Consider the following 23,705-nt stretch of genomic DNA (forward strand, 5'->3'; position numbering starts at 1 on the left):
CTATTAGATGCTCTGTACAAATGTCTGCAAAGAAAATCATAGAAGACATAAAAGTGTTTCTAATTATAATCGGAGCAACAACCTTTACCACATGAAGCCTGTTTACTGGAACGTTACAGATCGCAATTCGCAATACAATCGGCACAAATGAGGCAAATAATATACCTAGTAGTTATTAGGAATTATAAATACACATTTTCCGTTAGAGTAAATACGCTGATTTCAACTGTATATGCTCTAGATTTCTTGGCTAGTTTACAAAGTGTTGAAAGAGATGGTGCGGAGCGTGCTGTAATTGTTGTTCCATTATATTATATACCTAATGTCAGCATTCAGTTATTTTAGGGCCGATTTTTCAATGCTTGGATAAAACTTATTCGTCGAATAATGTATAAAAAAACTACCATTTTAAAAACGTATTCTTATTGCACGTATTTGACAGTTCACGTGACATTTTAATATTATCGTGTAATACTTTATTGGATAGTTTTATCAAGCATTGAAAAATCGGCCCTAAGTAAAATATGTATGAAGGTAAAATAATCGTGATGCTTGCAAAGGCCTAGTCAACACCTAATTATAGTATTCTTGAATATTGTTACATTATCGTAACTAGCGGATACGCTTCGTAATGGAAACGTCTGCCCAGTTACAAATATGTTTATACAAGGTGATGGAAAACCGCGATAATCATCACTACGCTCACACAATAATATTGATGTTTAAAAATCGCGAATCTGTCTCACGCCTGTCTCGCGTGATCCTCCGCGGGGGCAAGCAATCTCTTATCTATTAGCGTGCAAGTGATAACAGTTTCGGATATGAGCGGATAAAACTACTCGAGTATAATTAAACAATGTGTTCCAATATTGCCTCTAACGTATTGCTTGAGCCAATGTTATCTGACATTATTGTATTTATGGATAGCGTACACAATTGCTGCTTCGTGTACAAATAGCGTACAAAGTATGTGCATTCGATTAGACAACTTATTAATGGTTGTTAGTAGGGTTGCCAACCGTACTATAATATATAGTATTGTACTATATTTCGGGTCTGCGTACTATATACTGTTGAAAACATATATAGTACGCAAAAATACTATATTTTCAACACCGACAAATGTTACAAACAAATCCTTCATTAAAAAAAAATAAGAACGCGCCTTTTAATTGTTAAGATGGCTAAGTCACATTATAACCTATTGCGCATATACCAGTGGCGAGAAGAAAGAAACAGAAGTAGTGTATCATTAATAAAAAATGAGCTTTTGATTTATATCAAAGGACATATCCAAAAATGTATGAACCAAAAACCCAGAATCGACAGGAATGAAACGTGTACCAATTATGGATTGGCATTGAAGTATAATATAATATTACCAAGGGGGCAACTCTGAAATCGTTATAGTATAGGAGCTAGGAGCAAAATAAAATAACTAAGAAATTCCTTAAAAAATATAATATACATAAGTTTCAGTTATGTTGTGGCTTAATATGACGATGTTATAATGTTTTATCACTTGTGTTACACATAATAAATATCATATTTTACAAGCAACGAAACAAAAACGTTAAAGCACAACATAACAAAAACCTCTCGATTTTGTAGTTTTTTTCTTTTAGTTTATAGATACTATGATTGTTATAGTACTATATTATGTATTATTGGTAATTCTATGGCTAAAGATTAAAAAAAACTGTATAGTATAGGAGCTAAGAGCCAAAAAACAAAGTGAAAAATCGTTTGAAAATAATAAAAACTCGTTATGTTGTGTATTAGAATATCATTGTTATTCATTTATTTTTATGATAAGGTCTAATTTTGTTAAGTTTTAATGATATTATAATCTACCTATCTATAATAACAACTACATTCGAATCTACAACAAATTGTGTTACACATGAATGTACAAGTAAAAGCAATTAATCTATTAAAAATTAAAATTATAATAACAACGATAATCTCATCCACATCATAATAATTTTCAAACGATTTTCTATTCAGTTCTATTGTCTTTTAACTCCTATACTATATCTATTAAGTATTATTTTTTATTTCCAATCCTTAGCCACAGAATTAGGCACCAATAATACACACAGTACTATAGCAATTGTAGTATCTTGAACCAAAATAAAAACTACTAAAAACGAAATCTTTAGTCAGTTATGTTGTGATTGAACATGATGTTATTATGTTGCTGTTGCTTTTAAAACGTGTTGATGATAATGATCATGTATAACACAAGTGATAAAACATTATTATAACGTCATATTAAGCTACAACATGACGTAAACTTACTTTTTTATTTTTTAAACGAATTTCTTAGTTATTTTATTTTGCTCCTAGCTCCTATACTATAACGATTTCAAGATTACCGCTTTTGCTACATTATATTATATTTAATTATCAATCCATTGGTACACATTTCATTCCTGTCGATTCTGGGTCATTTTTTGGACATCTCCTTTATATTAATTTAAAAATTGAATGTGACAAAGCTTGACACTTTTATTTTAAACAAAAAGCTGTTACACAGTGCAAGAAGTGCAAAAAAATATAGTATTTATAAAAATAAATATATATTTGTCTATTTTTTTTTGTTTTTCCCATAAAATACTATATTTTTTTTAAATGTACTATATTTTTTACACCTTATTTTGGAAAATACTATATTTTGATGATGAAGTGTTGGCAACCCTAGTTGTTAGCCACTTTCCGATTATTTGTTAGAATACAATTAACAGAAGACTTATAATAAAATGTCACGTACTCGCTATGAAAATAATGGCGTGGAAAATCTGAGTAGTACATAGCTAGCTAATTTGTAACAATTTTAGCAAACGTAGAACATGAAACAAACACAATTTACAATATCGCAACAAAGGTTTATGACTAAAGCGAAGAACTGAAACCCAGGCTCTCAGAAACAAATAAATAAGATGCAAGAACGACGTGAACTCGTTATAATATAGACATGATAGTTTTATCACTCAACGTATACTATACTTTAGTTAAATAGTAAATACTGCTAAATCAACATTGCCTAGCGTCAGTTTCCTTCAAGCCGGATAAGTAAATCAAACAGTATCTGGTTATAATGTAATAATAAGTGACAACAAAATCAATATTCAGTCACGATTCGATACATATGATAATCAAGCTCTAACACGCCATGGCACCGCTCCAAAATTTAAGTTTACATATAAATGAGGCAAGTACACTTGTACTTGATTTTACTACTATATGTGATCGACCGCGGAATTTTTTAGGACATTTTTAGCAAAGCACACGGCACATCAGTTTATGATTTTATAAATGCATTTATCAATCGCTAGATCACCTACTCGAGTGACTTTATCTCTCTATTGTCGTCAATGCCATTAAATCTTAAAAAAAATGTCGTCAATAGAGATAAAAGTATCTTGATTGTAGGATGTAAATTATATTTTACGGAACTTCTGTATTAGTCCGGGATCCATCGCCCATTTTTGCAAGTGATTACTATCAAGCTACTTTTTCGTGAGTACAGAGGAAACAAGGATAAAATATTTTGATTTGATGGTTCTCAAATATTTATTCGATTCAATCGAGAGTTTCGTACATGAAATTATTGGGCATCTCATCAAAATAAAGCTACTCACGAAAAATTAGCTTGATAGTAATCACTTGCAAAAATGGGCGATGGATCCCGGACTATATCTAAAATCTAGAATGTACTATTCTGAACCGATGTTAATGTGAACATTTTTGTCAATTTCATATAGTTTAAACTTTAATGGTACCTATATTTACTCAGATATACCTAGTTGTTTGTACAATTGTATTTGAAGGAAAACTAACACACGTAAGTGCCTAAACTTTCATGAATTATGCATAAGTTGTTTTTGACAAACAAACAGTTAATCTAAAAAACTCTTATATCAGCTAGTGTAAACAGAGCTTATGCAATGAAATAATAAACATCGTACGTTCACGATGCTCCTACAGCTAGCTCTGGCTATTTTAAATCATCCCCACATTATAAATGTAATGTGTGCTAAGACGTATGTATTTGTGTACGTAAATAAATTAATTACTGAATGAAATCTAGCGTTGGATCGTTTACGTGTGTGATTTATGTGTTTGGTGTTTTTGTAGAGATAAAATATAAAAAAAAAGTTGGTTAAATATAATTTTGATATTCAATCGATTTAACTAGGTACACGATGTTCAAATGTTCACTACATTTGTGTGAATTTTTGACTGAGAAATCTTTCCATTTTATTTTAATTAAGTATAGAATTGGAACGGTAATTCTATCTTCTATCAGTAGTATTCAAATTCTATAGATTTTCCACGATAAACTAATGTTCAATAGAATATAATACATTCCACTTTCCAGCCACGTTTTGACCTGAGATTTTATGCAGAGTTAAGGCCGCTGCATACGTGACGGGATTTTTTCCGGACGGGACGTGACGGGAAGTTTTGGAAACATCGTTGCATACAAAATGTATCCAAAAACGTATATGTCACGGGAACATCGACGGGCCGGGAACGTGGACGGGAAAAATATCGTCGCCGACGATGTTTAGCACGTCCCCGTCCCGTCCCGCCCCGTGCGTGCCCCGTCCCGCCGTGATTTCGCTACGTATGCACAGTCGCTCCGTTCGTGCCGGAGAGATAATAGTGACGCCTTCCAACTCCTATCGAAAATGGACGATGAAAAACTGATCGAATGTGTACGCTCATATCCAGCTTTGTATAATTTAGCGAACCTACAATATTTAGACACAAAATATAAAAATTATTTATGGCGTAAAGTTGCTGTGGAATTATCATTCAACGAAAACGGTTAGTGTTATTTTAATCAATATATTGTGGTATTCCTAACTATAGTCATTTTCACCTATGATGATTCCTGTGACACTTCATCGTGTTATGAATTACGTATTTTATGTTTAAAATGCCAAAATAATTTTATTTGCAGAATGAATATAATCTATATAAAGATGTTAGGCAGGTACATATTACATAGACTCTTAAACATTCTGGCTCGTAATTGAGCATGCAAATATATTGTAAATTACAATAAATAATTTTATATTACACAAAACTAGATCCCATTACAAAATTATAGCAGCTATTATAAATTTTTACAAACAAATAATTCGGTCGAATATTCGGTTATATAACGGAATAGCAATTAAAGCCAATTCTTCAATTGAAAAATCCATCTTTCGTTGTTCACAACACTAGCACGTTAGATCAGAATCACGTCACGGTGCGTATGCGTTTGCACCACGTTCCCGTTGTGAACGAGGCAATCACGTGCCCGTCCCGCTCACGTCCCGTCCGAGGTATTTTCCCGTCACATATGCAGCGGCCTTTAGTTCAGACAACGGGAGCTCGAAGCATTGTATAATGTGTATTCCTTCCTTATGTGTGTTTTTCAATTCTCACAATATTCTCATTACTTTGGATTATATTAAAAACTCTTTTTACACTATTTTATCTCAGAGAATGAAAATTAAAACCGTACAAAACCAAGTATTAACAAACACACTATACAGTAGAAATAAACTGTATCTCCTATTCACAGTACGTTATTAAACTGTAATATCTGACCCTCTGGGTTATAACTTATAAGTATCGCAATTTACAATGTAGGCAAGTAACCCTTCTTGGACTCTTGGTGCACGTTGCAATATTAAATTTGAATTATAAACGAGTCTTCGCAGACGAGGTATGAATGTCTGCTTGGATGCTCTAATCAATAATATTGCTTTTGTTTATATATTAGACTCAGGTATAAGAACGCAGGGTGAGTCCGACATAACCCAGGGCTCTTCCCTCGAGTGCCCTGGGTATGCCTAAATGCATTCTCCACTATAAAAAAAAAGGTATAAGAACCATTCTTACATGCTTATAGGCGCTATTATTTTGTTGCGTAATTCATTTACTATTCACGCTATAATTTACATAAGTTAATAAAGATAATGAAAACTGACACATAAATTAGACTGTTTCGTGCATTTTTAACACAATACAATTTACTAATTAATTCTTTTTTTTATGAGTCACACTATAGTAGGCTGTCTATTGATACAGAATAAATACTTAAACATGCTATGCTCAAAAAGATACATAAATTATTTTCGAAGCGTTGGATAAGCAAAGGGGAGAATTATTGACGATGGAAAGCACCCTCTGATAACAAATACGTTAATCATCAAAATGAATGGTTGATGTCAATTATTACAAGCGTTCGGCGTGAATGGCCCGACATTAGCCAGTCCATTCACGCGTATCATGTCTCAACTATCATATTACCACAGTATTACCATTATTTCCTACAGTAAGGAATCGCCTTTGATGTCGCGCGATGCCGCCGCCAGCGTAGGTGCAAGTCCACACTGCGAGCCTAGCGCGGTTGCGACGGCGGGCGCGAAATATCAAACGTATGAAACGCGCCTTTGCGTCCACATTGAAATGACTTTGGCGGAAGCCTAGTGCGACGGTAATGAGCGAGCCAGCGCGCGTAGTTTTCAAACTCTCCTATCCGCGCGTTCTGGCCACACTACGGGCCTAGTCAGCAAGCGACCCAATGCGCGGACGGCGGGGGTATCAAACCAGTTCGGTCTTGTCGCTCGACTTCTTATAAATATATCCTTTATTGTTTTTCGTAAAATAGCGTAAATACTTAATTGTTGAAGTGAAACTTCTTTATTTATAAGTGCGATTCAATCTAAAACACTTATATACACCACAGTAATTTTGTAGGGTATAATCTCAATTCTTCATATAAGATTCACCCGTTATTCCTCTGTTTTATTTATTTCGTGTACAACTTCTATAATGATCTCATCTCAAAATCGGACTGTCCAGTAAAAATAGCAAATCGTCCAAAGTTTGCAACACCCGAAAAACGTCGAACCGCTACTTGAGCTCGCGCGTCGGTGTGGCCACCGCGAGCGCCCGCTCGTCGCGCCCGCCTAGGCCGCCGCCACCGCGCATTCAGTGTGGACGCACACTAAGTAATGACGCTGCCACACGAAAATACGCTAGGGTTGCAACAAATGGGAAATAAAACAATTGTGATTATTAATATTATGATAAAATCTTTATTCATATGTACATTCAAAATAATTGCGATTATTAAATCTGATGTAATTATTTGTTCATAAATATATAATTACAGATATTGCACTGCTAAATATTATTTACGTGGACACTTTATTTTTGGATGTTCTTAATTGTATATTATAACATTTAACTAAGTAATGCATTCGCATTGGGATGTACAATCTGATTAGAAAATAATGAGGACAACATATATACATAGCTTTGATTTTAATTCAACAGATACAATTATTAATACACTCTTTCTGAAATATTGTTTCCTTCTGGGATTTCAATGTAGATTTACATCCGTAAACCGAACAGTTTGTGCGCGCCATAATAGAATATGTAAGTACCTATGTATAATAAAATTATTACACAAAAAATACGACTGCGTCATCCTTTCGCGCTAGGTAAAGCAAACTAAGCGTGTTTGCTTTACGCGGCCCGCGTCGCCCGACCCCCGCCAGTTCCCCTCCGTTTCTCTGCACAAGTACATTCGTCGCACTACTGTAGGAAATAATGGTAATACTGTGATATTACTCTACAAACTACATAAGAATGTGTATTGTGTACACTGTACAACTATGAAATAATACACAAATTTCACGACTTGGGCACGATTTTTCAATCTTTGGTTTAAACTTATACCTACTTCGAATGACATGTTATACTAAATTAATACTAGATACTATTTAAATGTTCCTTTGCCCCTCTATTAGCATTTTACGAGTGTCATTTTCATATTATTGTATACTATGGTACGGATAAGTTTTAATATGCGTCAAATACCAACTTATACACCAAAACACCCCCCAACGTCATCAGCTAGAACATTATAGCTATTTGCGTAGTTGCTAGTGTCTTATCTGTGGTAGCTGTCACTTTGACATTAGAGAAATAAAGCTACCGTTCACGCCGCATCTTGCGCTATAACAAATATGCAACTCACCCACAGTCATGCTCACCTGATGCACTGTATAAGGCTCATCCTCGGCGGCGGCCTCGCGTGCCCCGCGCGCGCGCACTGCTGCACCTGGTAATTGTACGACATCAGCATGCGATCTGCTTGCTTGCTGTACGCGAACATGGCGCCCATCGTGCGCCTGTAGCCCCATTTGGCCTCCTGTATTACATGGCCGATTAATATGAGGCCTCCGTTTAATGCCAATTCCGTTCGGCCGATTAAATTCACCAAATTGTTTAGAATACATCCCAAGTATCATTATTATGTTATGTTAATAATTTCGAACAGTTTAAGTATGGCAACCTTATAATTTTGGTCCAACCTTTAAATACACTGGTCATCAAAAAAATCGACCCACCTACACTATGTTTGCTATTTATCGATTATTTCACAAATAAGTCGTCTTAGATTGTTGTATTTTCTTGTAAGGGTCTGATAACATGCTAATCATTATGTTTGTCGAAAATTTTACTGCACTTAAAGATTCTTAACAAATTTTTATACAGAAATACTGTACAGTGTTGATTTGACGGTTTACGGCGGGACAAATTATGCCCGTGTTCCCAGTTCAAAAATGACTTTTTTTGGGATCTCTTGTTCATAACGTTAAGTTTAATAATTGATGCTGTAGTTTTGATAAATTTTGTCTCAATATAATGGATACTACTCTAGCTGAGGGGGCCCAAACTGTGGCTCTACTAAAACAGGGGTTATGTCAACTTGCCGTGGCTAAAAAGTAAAATCTGAGCTGTTTTGCAGTTCGATGAGTTTACCAAAGGTTTCTAGAGAATGGGCAGTATCGATGAAAATATTGATCTGCAAGAAATAGGGCGGCAACTCAAAGGGACGACCCCTAGATAATGTAATCAACTCTACAAAATCGACATCTGTCTGGTGTAGATCTCTAGTGACGCCTGCGTGAAGATAAGGAGGTGGGTATAAATGACAGAACTGTTAGAAGAAGACTTTAGGAGTAGAACCTAAGACCACACAAGTCAGAAACAGGGCCACAATCAGCCACAGCTCATCGACAAACCAGACTTCAATTGACTCGAAATCACGTAAACTGGACTATAGGCCAATGGGAGTCAGTACTTTTGAGTGACAAGATGCGAATGACTTTATATGGTGCTGATAGACGTCTTTATGTCATGCGATGACCAGATGAACGATTTGTTCAGTGCTAGGTAAGAGAAACGGTCGATTATGATAGAGGCTCTGTAAAGTTCTAGAGTGGCATTTCTTTGACAAGACGCACGGAGCTTGACGATAAAAAAATGCTCATTAAATGCTGTTCAATACATTACCGAGGTTTTGGACTATCATATGGTGTAATATGCCGGCTGTATCTGCAAAAACTTTGAGTCTATGCATGATAATGCTCGGAAGCACGTAGAGCGAATCGTGATCCAGTATTTAGAAGAGGTCCGCATTAGAGTTACACTCTGGTTAGCAAAAAGTGTCGATTTGAAACCTACAGAGCACATGTGGGACAATTAAAAAATAAAGCTTAGAGCTCGTAATTCAGCCCCTACAACAATAGGAGACCTGAAAACCGCCATGAGGGAAGAATGATAACGAATTCCTCAAGAGACCATCAAAATCTTGATTATTTCTTTAAAATGGTGAACGCAGGCTATCATTCCAGAAAGAAGAGAAAGTACTGAGTATAAATTCGAAGGAAACGTGATCATAAGTTTCATGATTACAAAATAAACTGCATTTGAAATTTAATAAAGAAAAAGCTGAAAATTGAGGATTTTGATCTTTCTTCGAAATTGACAATTTTTTTTATGATGTTAATGATTTTATGTGTTTATATTATGTAAATATGCTTGTTTAATTAATCAGTTCAGTTTCCAAACAAATTTTTTCTTTAGTTTGTGAGAAAACCGCAATTTTCCGTAAAAATGCAGGTGGGTCGATTTTTTTGATGACCAGTGTATTTAAAACAAACAATGGTAGAAATTGTACAAATTAAAAAGGTATAATATGTATGTAGGTACTGTACAATGTACATACTTAGGGCCGATTTTTCAATGCTTGGATAAAACTTATTCGTCGAATAATATATAAAACTAAGTACCATTTTAAAAACGTATTCTAATTGCGCGTATTTGACAGTTTATGTGACATTTTAATATTATCGTGTAATACTTTATTGGACGGATAAGTTTTATCCAAGCATTGAAAAATCGGCCCTTAATATAATATTAGGAGGCTTATCTGCAGAGTGGTGTCTACAGTTGTAATTTACCCACTTCAGTCATAACAATACACAAATAATTAATCTTTCATAGGCTATTGTAACTTTGTTTTTTACCAAATAATTTGACAATCATTGGCACCACAATTACATCATTATTACGTATAATAAATAAACTATTGACGAAAATGTATTTAGAGAACAATCACACGATTGTAACGAAACCCTTACAATTGTTGTGCAATAGAAATTCAATGCGGTGCTTCGAAGTAAGCTAGACGGCACGATAGACCACTGAAACTTTAGAAAATCTTATGCAATCCGCAATACACAAGCTAATATAGGTAATATCCCAGTATCAGATTGAAGTACAACGATTTATTTATGGTTTATTTTATTTATTGTAAATTGCAATTCAGTAATTAATAGCAAAAATGAGGTAATGGTTTTGAAAATTGGACTAAAATGAAATAATCAAACAGTTTATTTTAATATTGATGACGTCATCATAAAAAGTTAATCTAGAAATATTTCGTCGATGTCTATTTTTGGGATTAAATATTTATGCATGTCCTTTTATTTACTCGAAGTAGCCTTACGGTTTTCAATATTAAGGTTAAATGTATTTAAAAGCAATTAAATACTATCTATAGTTGGTCAAGGCCACTTTAATTTTTTTTTATTAATAATTTAAGAAGAAATTAATTATACGCATTCCTAATTATTATAAATATTTCTTAAAATCAATAAAATTAATACTGAGGAATAAAAAAATTACGAGTTAACCCATTTTATTAGTACCATTATTCCAAGTTAGTAACCACAATCAAATTGACATGTCTCTGCTTATCACTCGTTATTTTAGTCAGTCACAACAATGGAAAGTTACATAGACGGCTTTCATTCATATCGATTGTACAATTATTAGTAAGTACTATTACACTGATATGACCATTTTAGTATGCAAATTAACTACTGACGGAGCTTTATATATAGTCTACTAGAGGTCCGCCCCGGCTTCGCCCGTGGTACATATTTCGCAATAAAAGGTAGCCTATGTCCTTTCTCGGGTATCAAAATATCTCCATACCAAATTTCATGCAAATTGGTTCAGTAGTTTAGGCGTGATTGAGTAACAGACAGACAGACAGAGTTACTTTCGCATTTATAAATTATAGAGATAATAACAGGAATAAATACATGATTAAATATTTGAAAGAGTCAGCGCGCTATTAAGTATACTTCAGTAATATCTATTACACTGATTATACAGGGTGTCCCAAAAAGTAGTGATGAACGAAAGCTGGGAGGTAGAAGACCAAGAGGGCTATCCGAATCACCCCCATGTGTGTTATGCGATTTTTCGTATTTTCGGAGTTATTACATTTTTTTCAATTTTTCATCTATCGCCGAGTACGATGAGATTTTTATTTATGGTAACGTGAATTATTGCGCTAGATGCTTGATTTCTTTGTGTGCTAAGCTGAAAGATAGGCCAATTCAGTATGGTAACATTTACTATCGTTAGATCTTCGAATGGAATAAAAAAAAGAATTAAATGCCAAGAAAGATAAAATTACCCAGTATGTTCATAACTTCAAGGGCCCATAAAAAAATAAAATCACATAAAAAAGGTTTTCCATTTGGCTTTTAAAAACTTGCTCTATCGATCAGGTAGCTACCCTAAAAATTTCATTTTATTATTCTGAAGGCTTCAATCGAAAAATTGAAATCTAAATGTGGTAAGTGCAAAATTTTTATTAACATGATGATCATTAAAACCAATAAATAGGTGTTTAATTACCAGAATTTTTTTAAATAGCCCCGCTGTTGCTCAGTGCAAGTGCGACATCACCGTAAAAAGTTGTCTTTTAAATGTCTGAATGCTTTTTTATCATTTTTAATGGTTTCTTCTGCTACTATGAATTTCCGGGTTATTTCGTCCAAATTGGGGCATTCTCTCAAGTAGCCGAAGTCTTTTTAGTATCCCCATTGAAACAAATCAATGGAGTTTAGGTCGAGGGACCGTGGAGGCTAGGCTTTAAAGCAGGCGTCACCGGCGCATGCGCAGGCTGCAACGACCAATCCATCTTTCAGGGTATTTTTGCCCTTTAGCCTGGCCTCCACGGTCTCCGGACATAAACCCTATTGAATTTTTTCCGTGGGGATACTACAAAGACGAGAGACTGCCACAATTTGGACGAAATAACCCGGAAATTCATAGTAGCAGAAGAAACCATTAAAAATGATAAAAGAGCATTCAGACATTAAAAAGACAACTTTTTACGGTGATGTCGCACTTGCATTGAGCAACAGCGGGGCTATTTAAAAAAAAAATCATTTTTAAACACCTATTTATTGGTTTTAATGATCATCATGTTACTAAAAATTTTGCACTTACCACATTTAGATTTCAATTTTTCGATTGAAGCCTTCAGAATAATAAAATGAAATTTTTAGGGTAGCTACCTGATCGATAGAGCAAGTTTTTAAAAGCCAAATGGAAAACCTTTTTTATGTGATTTTATTTTTTTATGGGCCCTTGAAGTTATGAACATACTGGGTAATTTTATCTTTCTTGGCATTTAATTCTTTTTTTTATTCCATTCGAAGATCTAACGATAGTAAATGTTACCATACTGAATTGGCCTATCTTTCAGCTTAGCACACAAAAAAAATCAAGCATCTAGCGCAATAATTCACGTCACCATAAATAAAAATCTCATCGTACTCGGCGATAGATGAAAAATTGAAAAAAATGTAATAACTCCGAAAATACGAAAAATCGCATAACACACATGGGGGTGATTCGGATAGCCCTCTAAGTCCTCTACCTCCCAGCTTCAGTATATCACTACTTTTTGGGACACCCTGTAGGTACCCTTTAAATAAAATTCCTATTCTCTCTCAATTATTGTATTGTTAATATTCATCTGAAAACGATTATAAACAACATTGTTTGATTATAGAAGACTTATAAATGCGTGTATTACAAGCCGTATCACTCGATTAAACACGTGAGCGTTGCATTAAGATTTAAGATGCAATGATAATTATGTACTTACTATAGATATATCTAAACATTCTTGCGGATGTAATCTGTCGAAAGGAGTTATTTATGTTCATAACACAACGACGAAAATAATGTTTATTTATTACTAGGACGTTGTTTTATTATTCTCAAAATGTAGTGAAACTTGAAAGAGAAATGGGTCTACGAGTTCTATTTACAAAAATAAAATGCTTCGCTCAATATTGCACACGATTTTTATCGTCTATATTTTTTAACCCTAGAACACTAACCTTATTTTTCACCGTTTAATACTAACCTTCGTCGCTTCGACTACGCTTTTTATTGGAGGGGATTAAGGGGTTTAATTAAAACAATATATTTGTAGTTATGTTTTTATTTTAAGGACAATGTATTAATCTACATATAAAAATATTAAAATACTTATATTACCATATTTTTTATTTAAACAGTCAACAAAATGAGATCATAGTTTACATGCTTTATGAAAGTTCTTAAAATTTTTGAAAAATTCGTACACATAATATATACCACTAAATTGCTCGAAATAAACTTTTAATTGTAAAAATAATATCTGAAAAATTAATAAAAAATATAATTTTGATAATAGCTTAGGATCTAAAACATTTGTGACACACATCAAGTTTGTGTTCCGCACACAACGATTTTTTGCACTTAGTGCACCTATTTTTAGTCTACCTTTGCTTTACGGTGGAACATATAGCATATTTATGTTTCTTTTATTTTGCTGTGGAGGGACATAAGCATCATTACTTTGCTCAGTCTCATTTATAACATTCATATTACTTCTTTCTGGCATGTTTAAAATTTATGTGATTGAGTCCCGCAGAGTATCAGTAATGTCATCAGTAATTATACCTTAAAAACATAGAAGAGGATCTAAAATATCTTGAAAAAAACCGTACAGGCCCTCGTGTTATGTTTCTATGTTCCTTGAAGGCCTTCTGCTTTGTGACCTTGACTATTGTGGTGACCATAATATGTGTTTATCTTTCCCAAGAACGTACGTGATGGTCTTATAATCAAATCACTTGGGTCAGCTGAAGTGCTACGTTTTTCGTCTTCAATGTCACGTGGGCAGATGTATTACTACATGCCTCATAATCTTGATCTGGAAATTTTTCTTTATTTACAATAGAAACTTCATCATCACCCACTCCATTTCATGCCTCATCAGCCTCAAAATGGTCTTCAGGCTCTCTCGCAGATGAATTTTCCTCATCGCTTTCGACTTCTAATAATAACACATGAATCGTATCTAAAAAATAAAATAATAGGCACCATTATAAAAGATAAAATAACGTAATTTTAACTTAACCAAATAGTACGAAAAGTTACGTTAATACTAACCTTCGTCGATGTGACGAGCCATGGTTGCTGGTACAGCGCGTGTGGACCTTCCACACATAAAGCACTACCGTCCATCGCAAGAGCAATGGGTCGGCTGAGATTAGCTGAAGTTGGAAAACCATACGGTCGCGCGCGTAAAAATTATAGCGATTTTTTTGGTGACGCGTCGTCGAATCGACGAAGGGTAGTAATCTAGGGTTAAGCGACTTCGTCATTAACCTAGGCAGTGGCCAAAGACTCAATCCTGAAGCAATCTAATTGCTTTATACTTTTATACATGTAGATATATTATTTAGGTACCCATAACATAGTGATTAGTAAAGAATTGAGTTCATATGAGTTATTTTTAGAAACAACTACATGGAGAGGTTATCTCAATATAACAAGGTGTCAATAAGAACTTTATAACCGATAGAGCTGTTTTACAAGCGCTAAACGCACTATCTCTACAAAATGTGCCATAAAGTGAATGAGCCCTCTTCACAATGTATAGCGTTGGCCCAACAAATGATACTTAGTCGATGTTTGCCGCCATGACGTACGACGATTATGAATAAACATCTACAATGATATCCATCAGACATTTAGGCCCTCTACATTATCGTGATTGCCTCTACTCGCCCAACGCTGCCCATTGTGTAGAGGGCCTGTAAAACTGACGCATTGGACAAACAAGCTAACCTTGCGATGGAGCATAACAATAGGACGGTTGAGTAGGATGTGCACAATATAATAAGTAAATCGAAGCACGGGAAAATATGATTATCTATACTAATACTAATATGTATTATAAAGCTGAAGAGTTTGCTTGTTTGTTTGTTTGAACAGAACATGAAAATCAACCATAAAAACGATCTCATACAAAACAGTTTCATCTTACAATGTGGTCACCAATAACCATCTACGCCGTATCTAATTGCCTATACTCTATAGCGTACGCGAAAACTAGCGATATGAGTTATTTGTAGCGTAACCTTGCAACTCCGTTAGTTTTATACAACTTGACATTGGCCAAGGTTAGCCGAGAGACATAATGCCTCATCGATAGAATGCCTGAATAAGCAGTGAAAGTCTAATTTAATCTTTGAAGCACAATATTTACCAAAAAATTTCCAAAGATAATCGACGATACATCATCTTCTTAAAAGATAAGCCAGAAATAGACTTAGGAGTTCACCTTTCGAAATAAAAAACATGCCTAAATAAGGAACCTTAAAAATCACCATCTTTTATCTATATTCTATAGATAATATCACTGTTTATGCATGAACCAATCTACTTTTACGATATCTGCAATATGATGATTGCGATGCGCAAAAACTTAAGTAACCACAGACTAAAAAACTTCCTTCGGAAACGTACCGATTCAATTACATGGTACTTGTTATTTTATTAGTACGTTTGGCTGATAATTGATGTGCTAACATTTTTAATATAACTACCTACATATATAAATTATAAATATTCAACGTAGAATTAACAGGAAAATATTGCCATCAATGGCCGATATCTATACTAATCTATACTTCTATACTAATATTATAAAGAGGAAAGGTTTGTATGTATGTATGTATGTATGTATGGTTTTCACGCATAAACTACTGGACCAATTTTGATGAAATTTGGCACAGATAATCTTTAGACCCTGAGAAAGAACATAGGCTACCTTTTATTGCGAAATATGTACCACGGGCGAAGCCGGGTCGGACCGCTAGTATACTATAAAGGTGGAAACATAAAATAATAGTAATAATATTATTGATAGTTGAATAGGGCGTGTCGTTACAATTAAAAAATATTTCTGCGCAGTTACCTATTTGTTATGCACAATTTAGCAACAGGAAAGTGTCTAAATTGTAAACAAAACGTGTTTTGCAATGAATCATTATTTGCTAAGTATTTTAGTCAGAATTTCGTTAAAAAAAATATGTATTATGGATATACCTGAAAATTGCGCTTTTCATTGATTAAAAGTGAATTGATAAATAACTATATACCTACAATACGTTCATTGACTTTTTGATAAAAATCTTATTCTTGAGGATCAAAGTCTACACATACATTTATAATTAATCGTCGACTTAGGCATTTTTAATTAATTCATTACCTATTCATCTATGAATTTATAATGTAAAGAAAATGAATTCGAATATCTTAATTCTTAAAGCATAATTTCATTTTCCAAAGCATATACATTAGAAATTACAATAACCAAATAGGTACTTTTGCCGTTAAATTGAAAGCCAAATTAGTAGAGTAGCATTCTATGTAAAAAAAAAAAAAATTTGGAAAATCCAAAAGTGCACGCCTCATAATTTTTTATAATAAATATTTTTGTTTATTTAATAACAATTAAACCACATCGAATCAGACCCTGAAAAATGAAAGGGTTCTATTCCTGAGCATACTCAAGCGTAAGAGAAAAAAAAAGACTCGATTAGTAAAGTATTTCGGTCGCTATCGTGTTAACAAGAAAAAGGATCCGCACATACAGACACACGGACGTCCAAGACAGAACTTTTTTAAACTGTTTTTTAACTAGTTTAAATAACAAAAATGACATCAAAAATATCATGAACGTTAAAAATAGTGTTTTTTCTTAATATGTGTGTGTATGTATTATCTTACAAGTGCAATGTATGATACATAAAGACATTTTAAGTTTGAAAAATCAGATGTTTTGCGCGAAGCGACAGTAGTACCCACCTCAACGCTTCGCTTATGAGGCGTGCAAAATTAATTAAAAAAATAACATTTACATTGTAATCTTAAGAACGAATGCATAATTTACAAAAAAAGTAAAACGCATTTCGTATCAACTTTCGATAAGAAGTATGCAATATGCATAATGCGTATCAATTGCGCTATATAAATAAACATCCTTGACACACCACACCATTACTACTAGTTGGATATAATTTTCTTGTTTACAACAATAAATAGGTTTGTTTTGATTATATCAGAAAAAAGAAATTATGCTAACAATAGAAGAGATTCATTGTATCATTTTCATTTTAGACGACCGCGACATGTTATAGGAGAAAGGAATAAAAAAGTCACTTTATAAAAATCTAATAGAACGAATACTGGGCCATCATTTACTGTTATATCAAGATGATATATCAAATAGATAAATGAGGAAAATAAAAGTCAAGGTGTTACCATTGAAATTGCAAAAACTCGTTTCTTAAATATTATAATATTGCTGCGCCATATGAAACAAATAAAAATAATCCGGTATCCGGTATGCACAAAAACAACTATCAATATTCCGTCTATTATCTATACTAATATTATAGAATCCATACTAATATTATAAATGCGAAAGTAACTCTGTCTGTCTGTCTGTTACTCAATCACGCCTTAATTACTGAACCAATTGACAACATTTCAAAATTTTAAGCTACTTATTTTTTTATTTTAATGAAAACTAGATCAAAAATTATTATACATGTATTTTTTGCTTTTTCTAAATATGGAAGTTTTCATTCATCTTTTTGAGTTTTAAAATCATCTCATTCTAAAATGTCGTAAGCGCCAAATGACGTCATACATACGGAGGAATACATTTTTTCCTTTGCCACATACCTAGTTTAAATTAAAAAAAAAATCTTGACAGTTTACATTTTGGTACATTTGTCACTTTGATTCATCAAGCTTTGTAAATATTGTTATTTATTATTTGTTGATCCAAATTTTAAACAAAAAAACTTATTCACAAGTACTAATGATGATGACTTTATGCAGGATTTGTTAATTGATGCTGAAAATTTCTGGGAAACAAATATAAAACGTTGTTGGAAAGTGTTAAATAAATACAACTTTTAGTAAGTAAACAAAGTCTTTTATTTCAAGAAAATTATGAACACTATAGGCACTATTTGTATAATATAAATGAATTAGTCCAACTCCAATCAAACAAACATCACGCTAATGAGATTAAAATAGAAAACCAAAACACATTAACACGATTTAAAAGTTTGTTTACATGAATAATTCACAAAAATGACATTAATGTGAAATTTGACACATGCCATACCATGTAAATGTCAGTGGTAGTTTTTTTTTTAACTTTTTTTAAATTAGGCTAAGGCGCATTTTTATTCCTCCGTATGTATGACGTCATCATCACATTTATCGTTTTTATTTAATTTCTCTTAAAATATGCGATTAAAAAATGAAATATTTTTTTTCTGTAATCGCAAGAGCAAAATAAAGAAACGGTTTTTTTCTTTCATGGCCTTATAAAAAATGAAATGTTGTCAATTTGCATGAAATTTGGTATAGAGATATTTTGATACCCGAGAAAGGACATAGGCTACTTTTTACCCCGGGACATAGGATAGGTTTTATCCCGGAAATCCCACGGGAACGGGAACTAAGTACACGGGTTTTTCTTTGACTGCGCGGGCGAAGCCACGGGTGGAAAGCTAGTAGTTTATATGTTCGTTTGGTTGAACGCGCTTATCTCAGTAACTATGGGTCCGATTTGAAAAATTCTTTCAGTGTTAAATAGCCCACGAAGTCTTATAGTGTTATGATGAGCGTGGTGACATTGTCATCACGCCCACCACGTCAGTCACCACGCATATCATAAGATCAATAGGAGCGTGGCCATGCGGGTAAAACCGCGAGGCACAGCTAGCAATAAAGATATAAATAACCCAATAAATTTGAGCATTATTCTTGAGTACGAAAACAGAGAAGAAAGAAACAGTGTTGAGTGGTAACTAATGACGCACGCAGAATCCTAACAACAAATGCAGTCTAACGAATGCCTATCAAAATTTGGCTTAGTGAAAGCATACTACACATACACCAGACGTTTATATTCTACTTGCCGGTAATAATACTCTACAATATAATCATCCGAGCGGTGCATGTATGACACTTTGGCGACAGTGGTGCAAATACTTCACCAATACCTAATCACTTATATGTTTTCTTTGAGTCTGTGCCAAACTTTACTATCTATAATTCATATTGACAAGCGAAAGCTTGCAGTACGTTTGTTACAAACGTTGAAATGAAAGTAAACATCGTTAATTAGATAATAAAAGCTTGTATAATAGAAGGTGATTAACGACTAAAGTATCCAACTCTATACTCCTAAAAGATAAGAATGTAAGTCCGTGATTTATTGCCAACTAAACTTATTCGTCATCTGGTCCAGAGACTTGGCGCAAGGAAATATCGTCTGCTGCTACTTGCTACTTTATTATTATTTCGTGTACAATATTGTGTAGAGTTCTCCGAACCATTGGGTTACTATGCCACATAAGCTATATTTAACATTACTTCCGATTCAATAACATTCCCATGAATTCATATAACATACATATTTGTAGAAAAAGGGGAAAATGTTAGACATATATTTATTGTATACCAGTTCCCACTTGACTATAGCATTAATCGAGCTTTAATCCGTAGTTGAGTACCCTTTATTTGTAATCGCACTACTCAACTTTTCCAAACTCATATCGTTGAGTATTTGCAGGATGCTCGAAACCTGCCTATCATAAGTAGGCTTAGCCCCCTCTTTAAAGCTCATTACAATAATCCACATACGGACTAGTAATGAGATGTATAACGTGAAACAAGGCCCACATTTCTAACGATCTAAAAACCAGTTCTCTAAATAATGTCCAATCGAAAAAATATGTAAAGACAGTTATAACCACAGAACAGAATATTTTATATGTTCTGTGGTTATAACGAAATGCCGTATTTTTAGCGTTCTCCGTTTCTGCTTGGGTTGTTCTACTTTTCGTTTACCAGCTATTTTGTGCTGTCCCAGATTTATATTAATACTGGACTAATGAAGGTTGCCTTTTGTTCAAGATGATAAAACGAAGTTTTTGCAAGCTCGCTATTTTCTAGAGAAGTATTGTAGAGTGGCTTAACTCACTTCACATTTTTCTGTGTGTATTTTCTTAATTTAAAAACTAAGCTGGAATTTTCATTTTAACAAGAATTAATGTTAAGTATATAGATCACAAATTCTAGACCTTTACAAACTATAAAAATATGAAGACAGTTGAAGATTGTAGGCGTATTTTTTATTTCACGAAATAGGAAATTACCTACCAACCTAATTTTTTTTTAACTTTTCCATAAGATGAAACAAATTTAACAAAGGGTCAATGATTTGTCTAGCCAATATTGTGACCAGAACCTATAACAACATTGCTCTTTACATGAATTAAATCTAGCGATACAAGTATTGCGTAGGCGATCCATTTTGAGATACATACCTACTAATAAAATATGAGCCGCAAACAACATGGCCGACCGCGAACCTGATATTCTAAATATATGTTATAAATACTGCGCATAAATATTCGATGGCATGTAGTGTAAACATTGAAAATACATGCAGTTGAGTAAATAAACAATAAGTGATTCACAATTACATAATGACTGTTTTGAACTTAATTGTAATTTGTAGGATGTAGGTACCTACGGCGTACGCGCAGAGTAATTGAAGCTTAGATACACTGTACACGCCTCCGCGTATCATATCGTTTCTATAAATAACTTGAATAACAACGAGAAACCTTCGTAGCTATTTATTTACAATAACTGAATGAATTCTTAATAGTTAAGGTATTTTTTTATATTTTAATTTTTCTCTTTGAGATTACTTTAAGGGACAGAAAGTAAAATAGAACAAGTCAATAACTGCGTTAAAAACAACCGACTTCAAACTTGCACTTGCAACATTTACAAATACAGACAAAAATGCTCATAAAATAAAAACTACTGGGCCTATCCGAATAAAATTTTTATGGGACCAATTCGACACCATCCCGCATCGAACAAAAAAAGAATCACGTAAATCGGTTCAGAAACCACGGAGTAATCGGTGTACATACATAAAAAAAAAAAAAAAAACATACCGGCCGAATTGATAACCTCCTCCTTTTTTTGAAGTCGGTTAAAGAAATCAATAGTTCAGGAATATAAGGGGGAGGGAGGTTATTGGCTAGACTAAACCAGTAATTGTAGTAAATAATTCATATTATAATAATCAACTATTTTTTTTTATCAATAACAGTACAAAAAAAAACCGGCCGAATTGATAACCTCCTCCTTTTTTTTTGAAGTCGGTTAATTATCTAGTTCTGTGGTAGAGAATTTTTTGTATTAATTATTTTAATCCCTACCTCAAATGACTCACATAGATTTATAATTACATGAACTCTAATTTAATTTGATGGTTAATGAGAGCAGTTTATGACAAAATCCTGTAATTTATCATGCAACATTGCATGCAAGAGGCTTATTTGAGATGTAAACGAGACTAACAATTTCCTGTTTTATTGCCAATTTACTATTATTGCAAATTATACACCATTGATTTTACCTTATAATTTGTACTGGAAGCTTTGTCATAATAACAGTCATAAAAATAATTGTAAGTTAGAACTTTTTAAGGGTGCCATACTTTATACCTAAGTTGTTAAGTTCTACAATTGTTATTAAAAAAAATTAATCCCCAGAAAGACATAATATTTTTTCTTACTATTGTAAATGGTTATTTTAATCAGATACACAGACTATTATCAAATTTTAATGATCTATTTTAGAGACTTCTCTCATTTTATTTTCCAATAAAGATTGAGCAACACACAGAATACAACATACATGAATATAAATCAGGACATAGTATCGATAAAAAATAAATATTATTATCCAATTTTTTTTTTAATTTACTTATCCACATACCTGGTGTTTCGGTATTTTAGAGCATACTCTTCTAGAATTAGAAGCGTTTGATGGTGGTGGTGAAGAAGGGGGTATCCCAACACCCTTGGAGGATTGAAGACGAGTTTTAACCACTTCAAGTGGACATGTGACCACTGCTCCGGCTGTACCTGCTACCCTGTATAGAAAATTTTGCATCGTGTAAAATTGTTAACTTATGTTCAAATTAATTTCTGTATAAGCATAAAAATGAATTGATTACGGCATCACATGTGAATGGCTGGACCGATTTTGTTTTGTTCATTCTTTTTTTATAATATTCCTTGAAATACGAGGGTGGTTCTTATGGAGAGAAAATGTAAACATGTACCACGGGCTAATCCAGGGAGCACCACTAGTAATTTATAATTTAAATGCTTTCGTATCACCAAATTATGTTTTTTATTATTCAATCCTTGTACTGAAGTTTGCATTTTCAGACAATGACACTATAATTATTGGAGAGAAAATATGTTACATCATAAAAAAATGAATAAATTAAAAAAATTGCATGCAAAACTGCTTGTCTCATGGTAAAAGTGATGTTTGGTAAATAAAATGTTAATGTTTTTGTCCAAAAACAGTTACATATCTTAGAAATGACAATTTTTTGCAAATATATGTACATCAAGTATTTACTCTAGGTAATCAATTTGTAAGATTAAAATTAAGCCAAAGAAAGTTAACTTTGAGAATAATTTGAGGTTATTAAACTTAAAAAACACTTTTTAAATTTGTAATTATATTTTTTTATTTATGTAACTTATCTTCTGCAGATAGATATTTAAAGAATTTATAAATACATATCTTATGTATTTACAAACTTATCTATTATTTGATTAAATTTCTTTACCTAAATTGATAGATAAGCACAGATAAAAAAGGTTCACCACTTGTTATAGAAGTAAGTTTTTGTTGACACAATTTTTACAGATTTTTTTGTCATTTATCTTTCAAACTTAATGCATGAATATGCCTTAATTTCTCCACTTGATTAATTGATGTATTCTTATATGATTCATATGAATTTTTCCCTAACTACGAAGTTCATTTAATATCTAACCTATGATGATAGGTTACATTGTTACTATATCATATAAAACCATATGTTTGTTATGAGATTTCACGCATTTACACTTGCGTAGTAGTGTCTTACAGTTACATAAACAATAAACATCATATTCTTAAGCTCACTTAAGTTTAAATTTCGTTTTGCAGAGAAATATGCGTAATTAATATACGTCGAAATAATTGTTTGTCAAGAACTAAACAGAAGTTGA

At 33.1% G+C, this 23,705-nt stretch overlaps 1 protein-coding gene across 1 annotated transcript in view; it reads right to left on the minus strand.

Moving 5' to 3' along the window:
- Rim2 (replication in mitochondria 2) overlaps positions 1 to 23,705 on the minus strand; it is a 34,824-nt gene that overhangs the window by 10,673 nt on the left and 446 nt on the right. The window contains exons 2-3 of the mRNA XM_090111620.1: positions 22,408 to 22,564; positions 8,073 to 8,230 (exon numbers count right to left, since the gene is read on the minus strand). Coding sequence (XP_089967746.1) covers positions 8,073 to 8,230; positions 22,408 to 22,564 — 315 coding nt within the window. The remainder of the gene's footprint in view (positions 1 to 8,072; positions 8,231 to 22,407; positions 22,565 to 23,705) is intronic.

This window comes from Colias eurytheme, chromosome 17, assembly GCF_061535395.1.
Source record: "Colias eurytheme isolate Ceu_HAF_F1 chromosome 17, ilColEury1 Martin Lab GWU primary, whole genome shotgun sequence".
Taxonomy (NCBI): domain Eukaryota; kingdom Metazoa; phylum Arthropoda; class Insecta; order Lepidoptera; family Pieridae; genus Colias; species Colias eurytheme.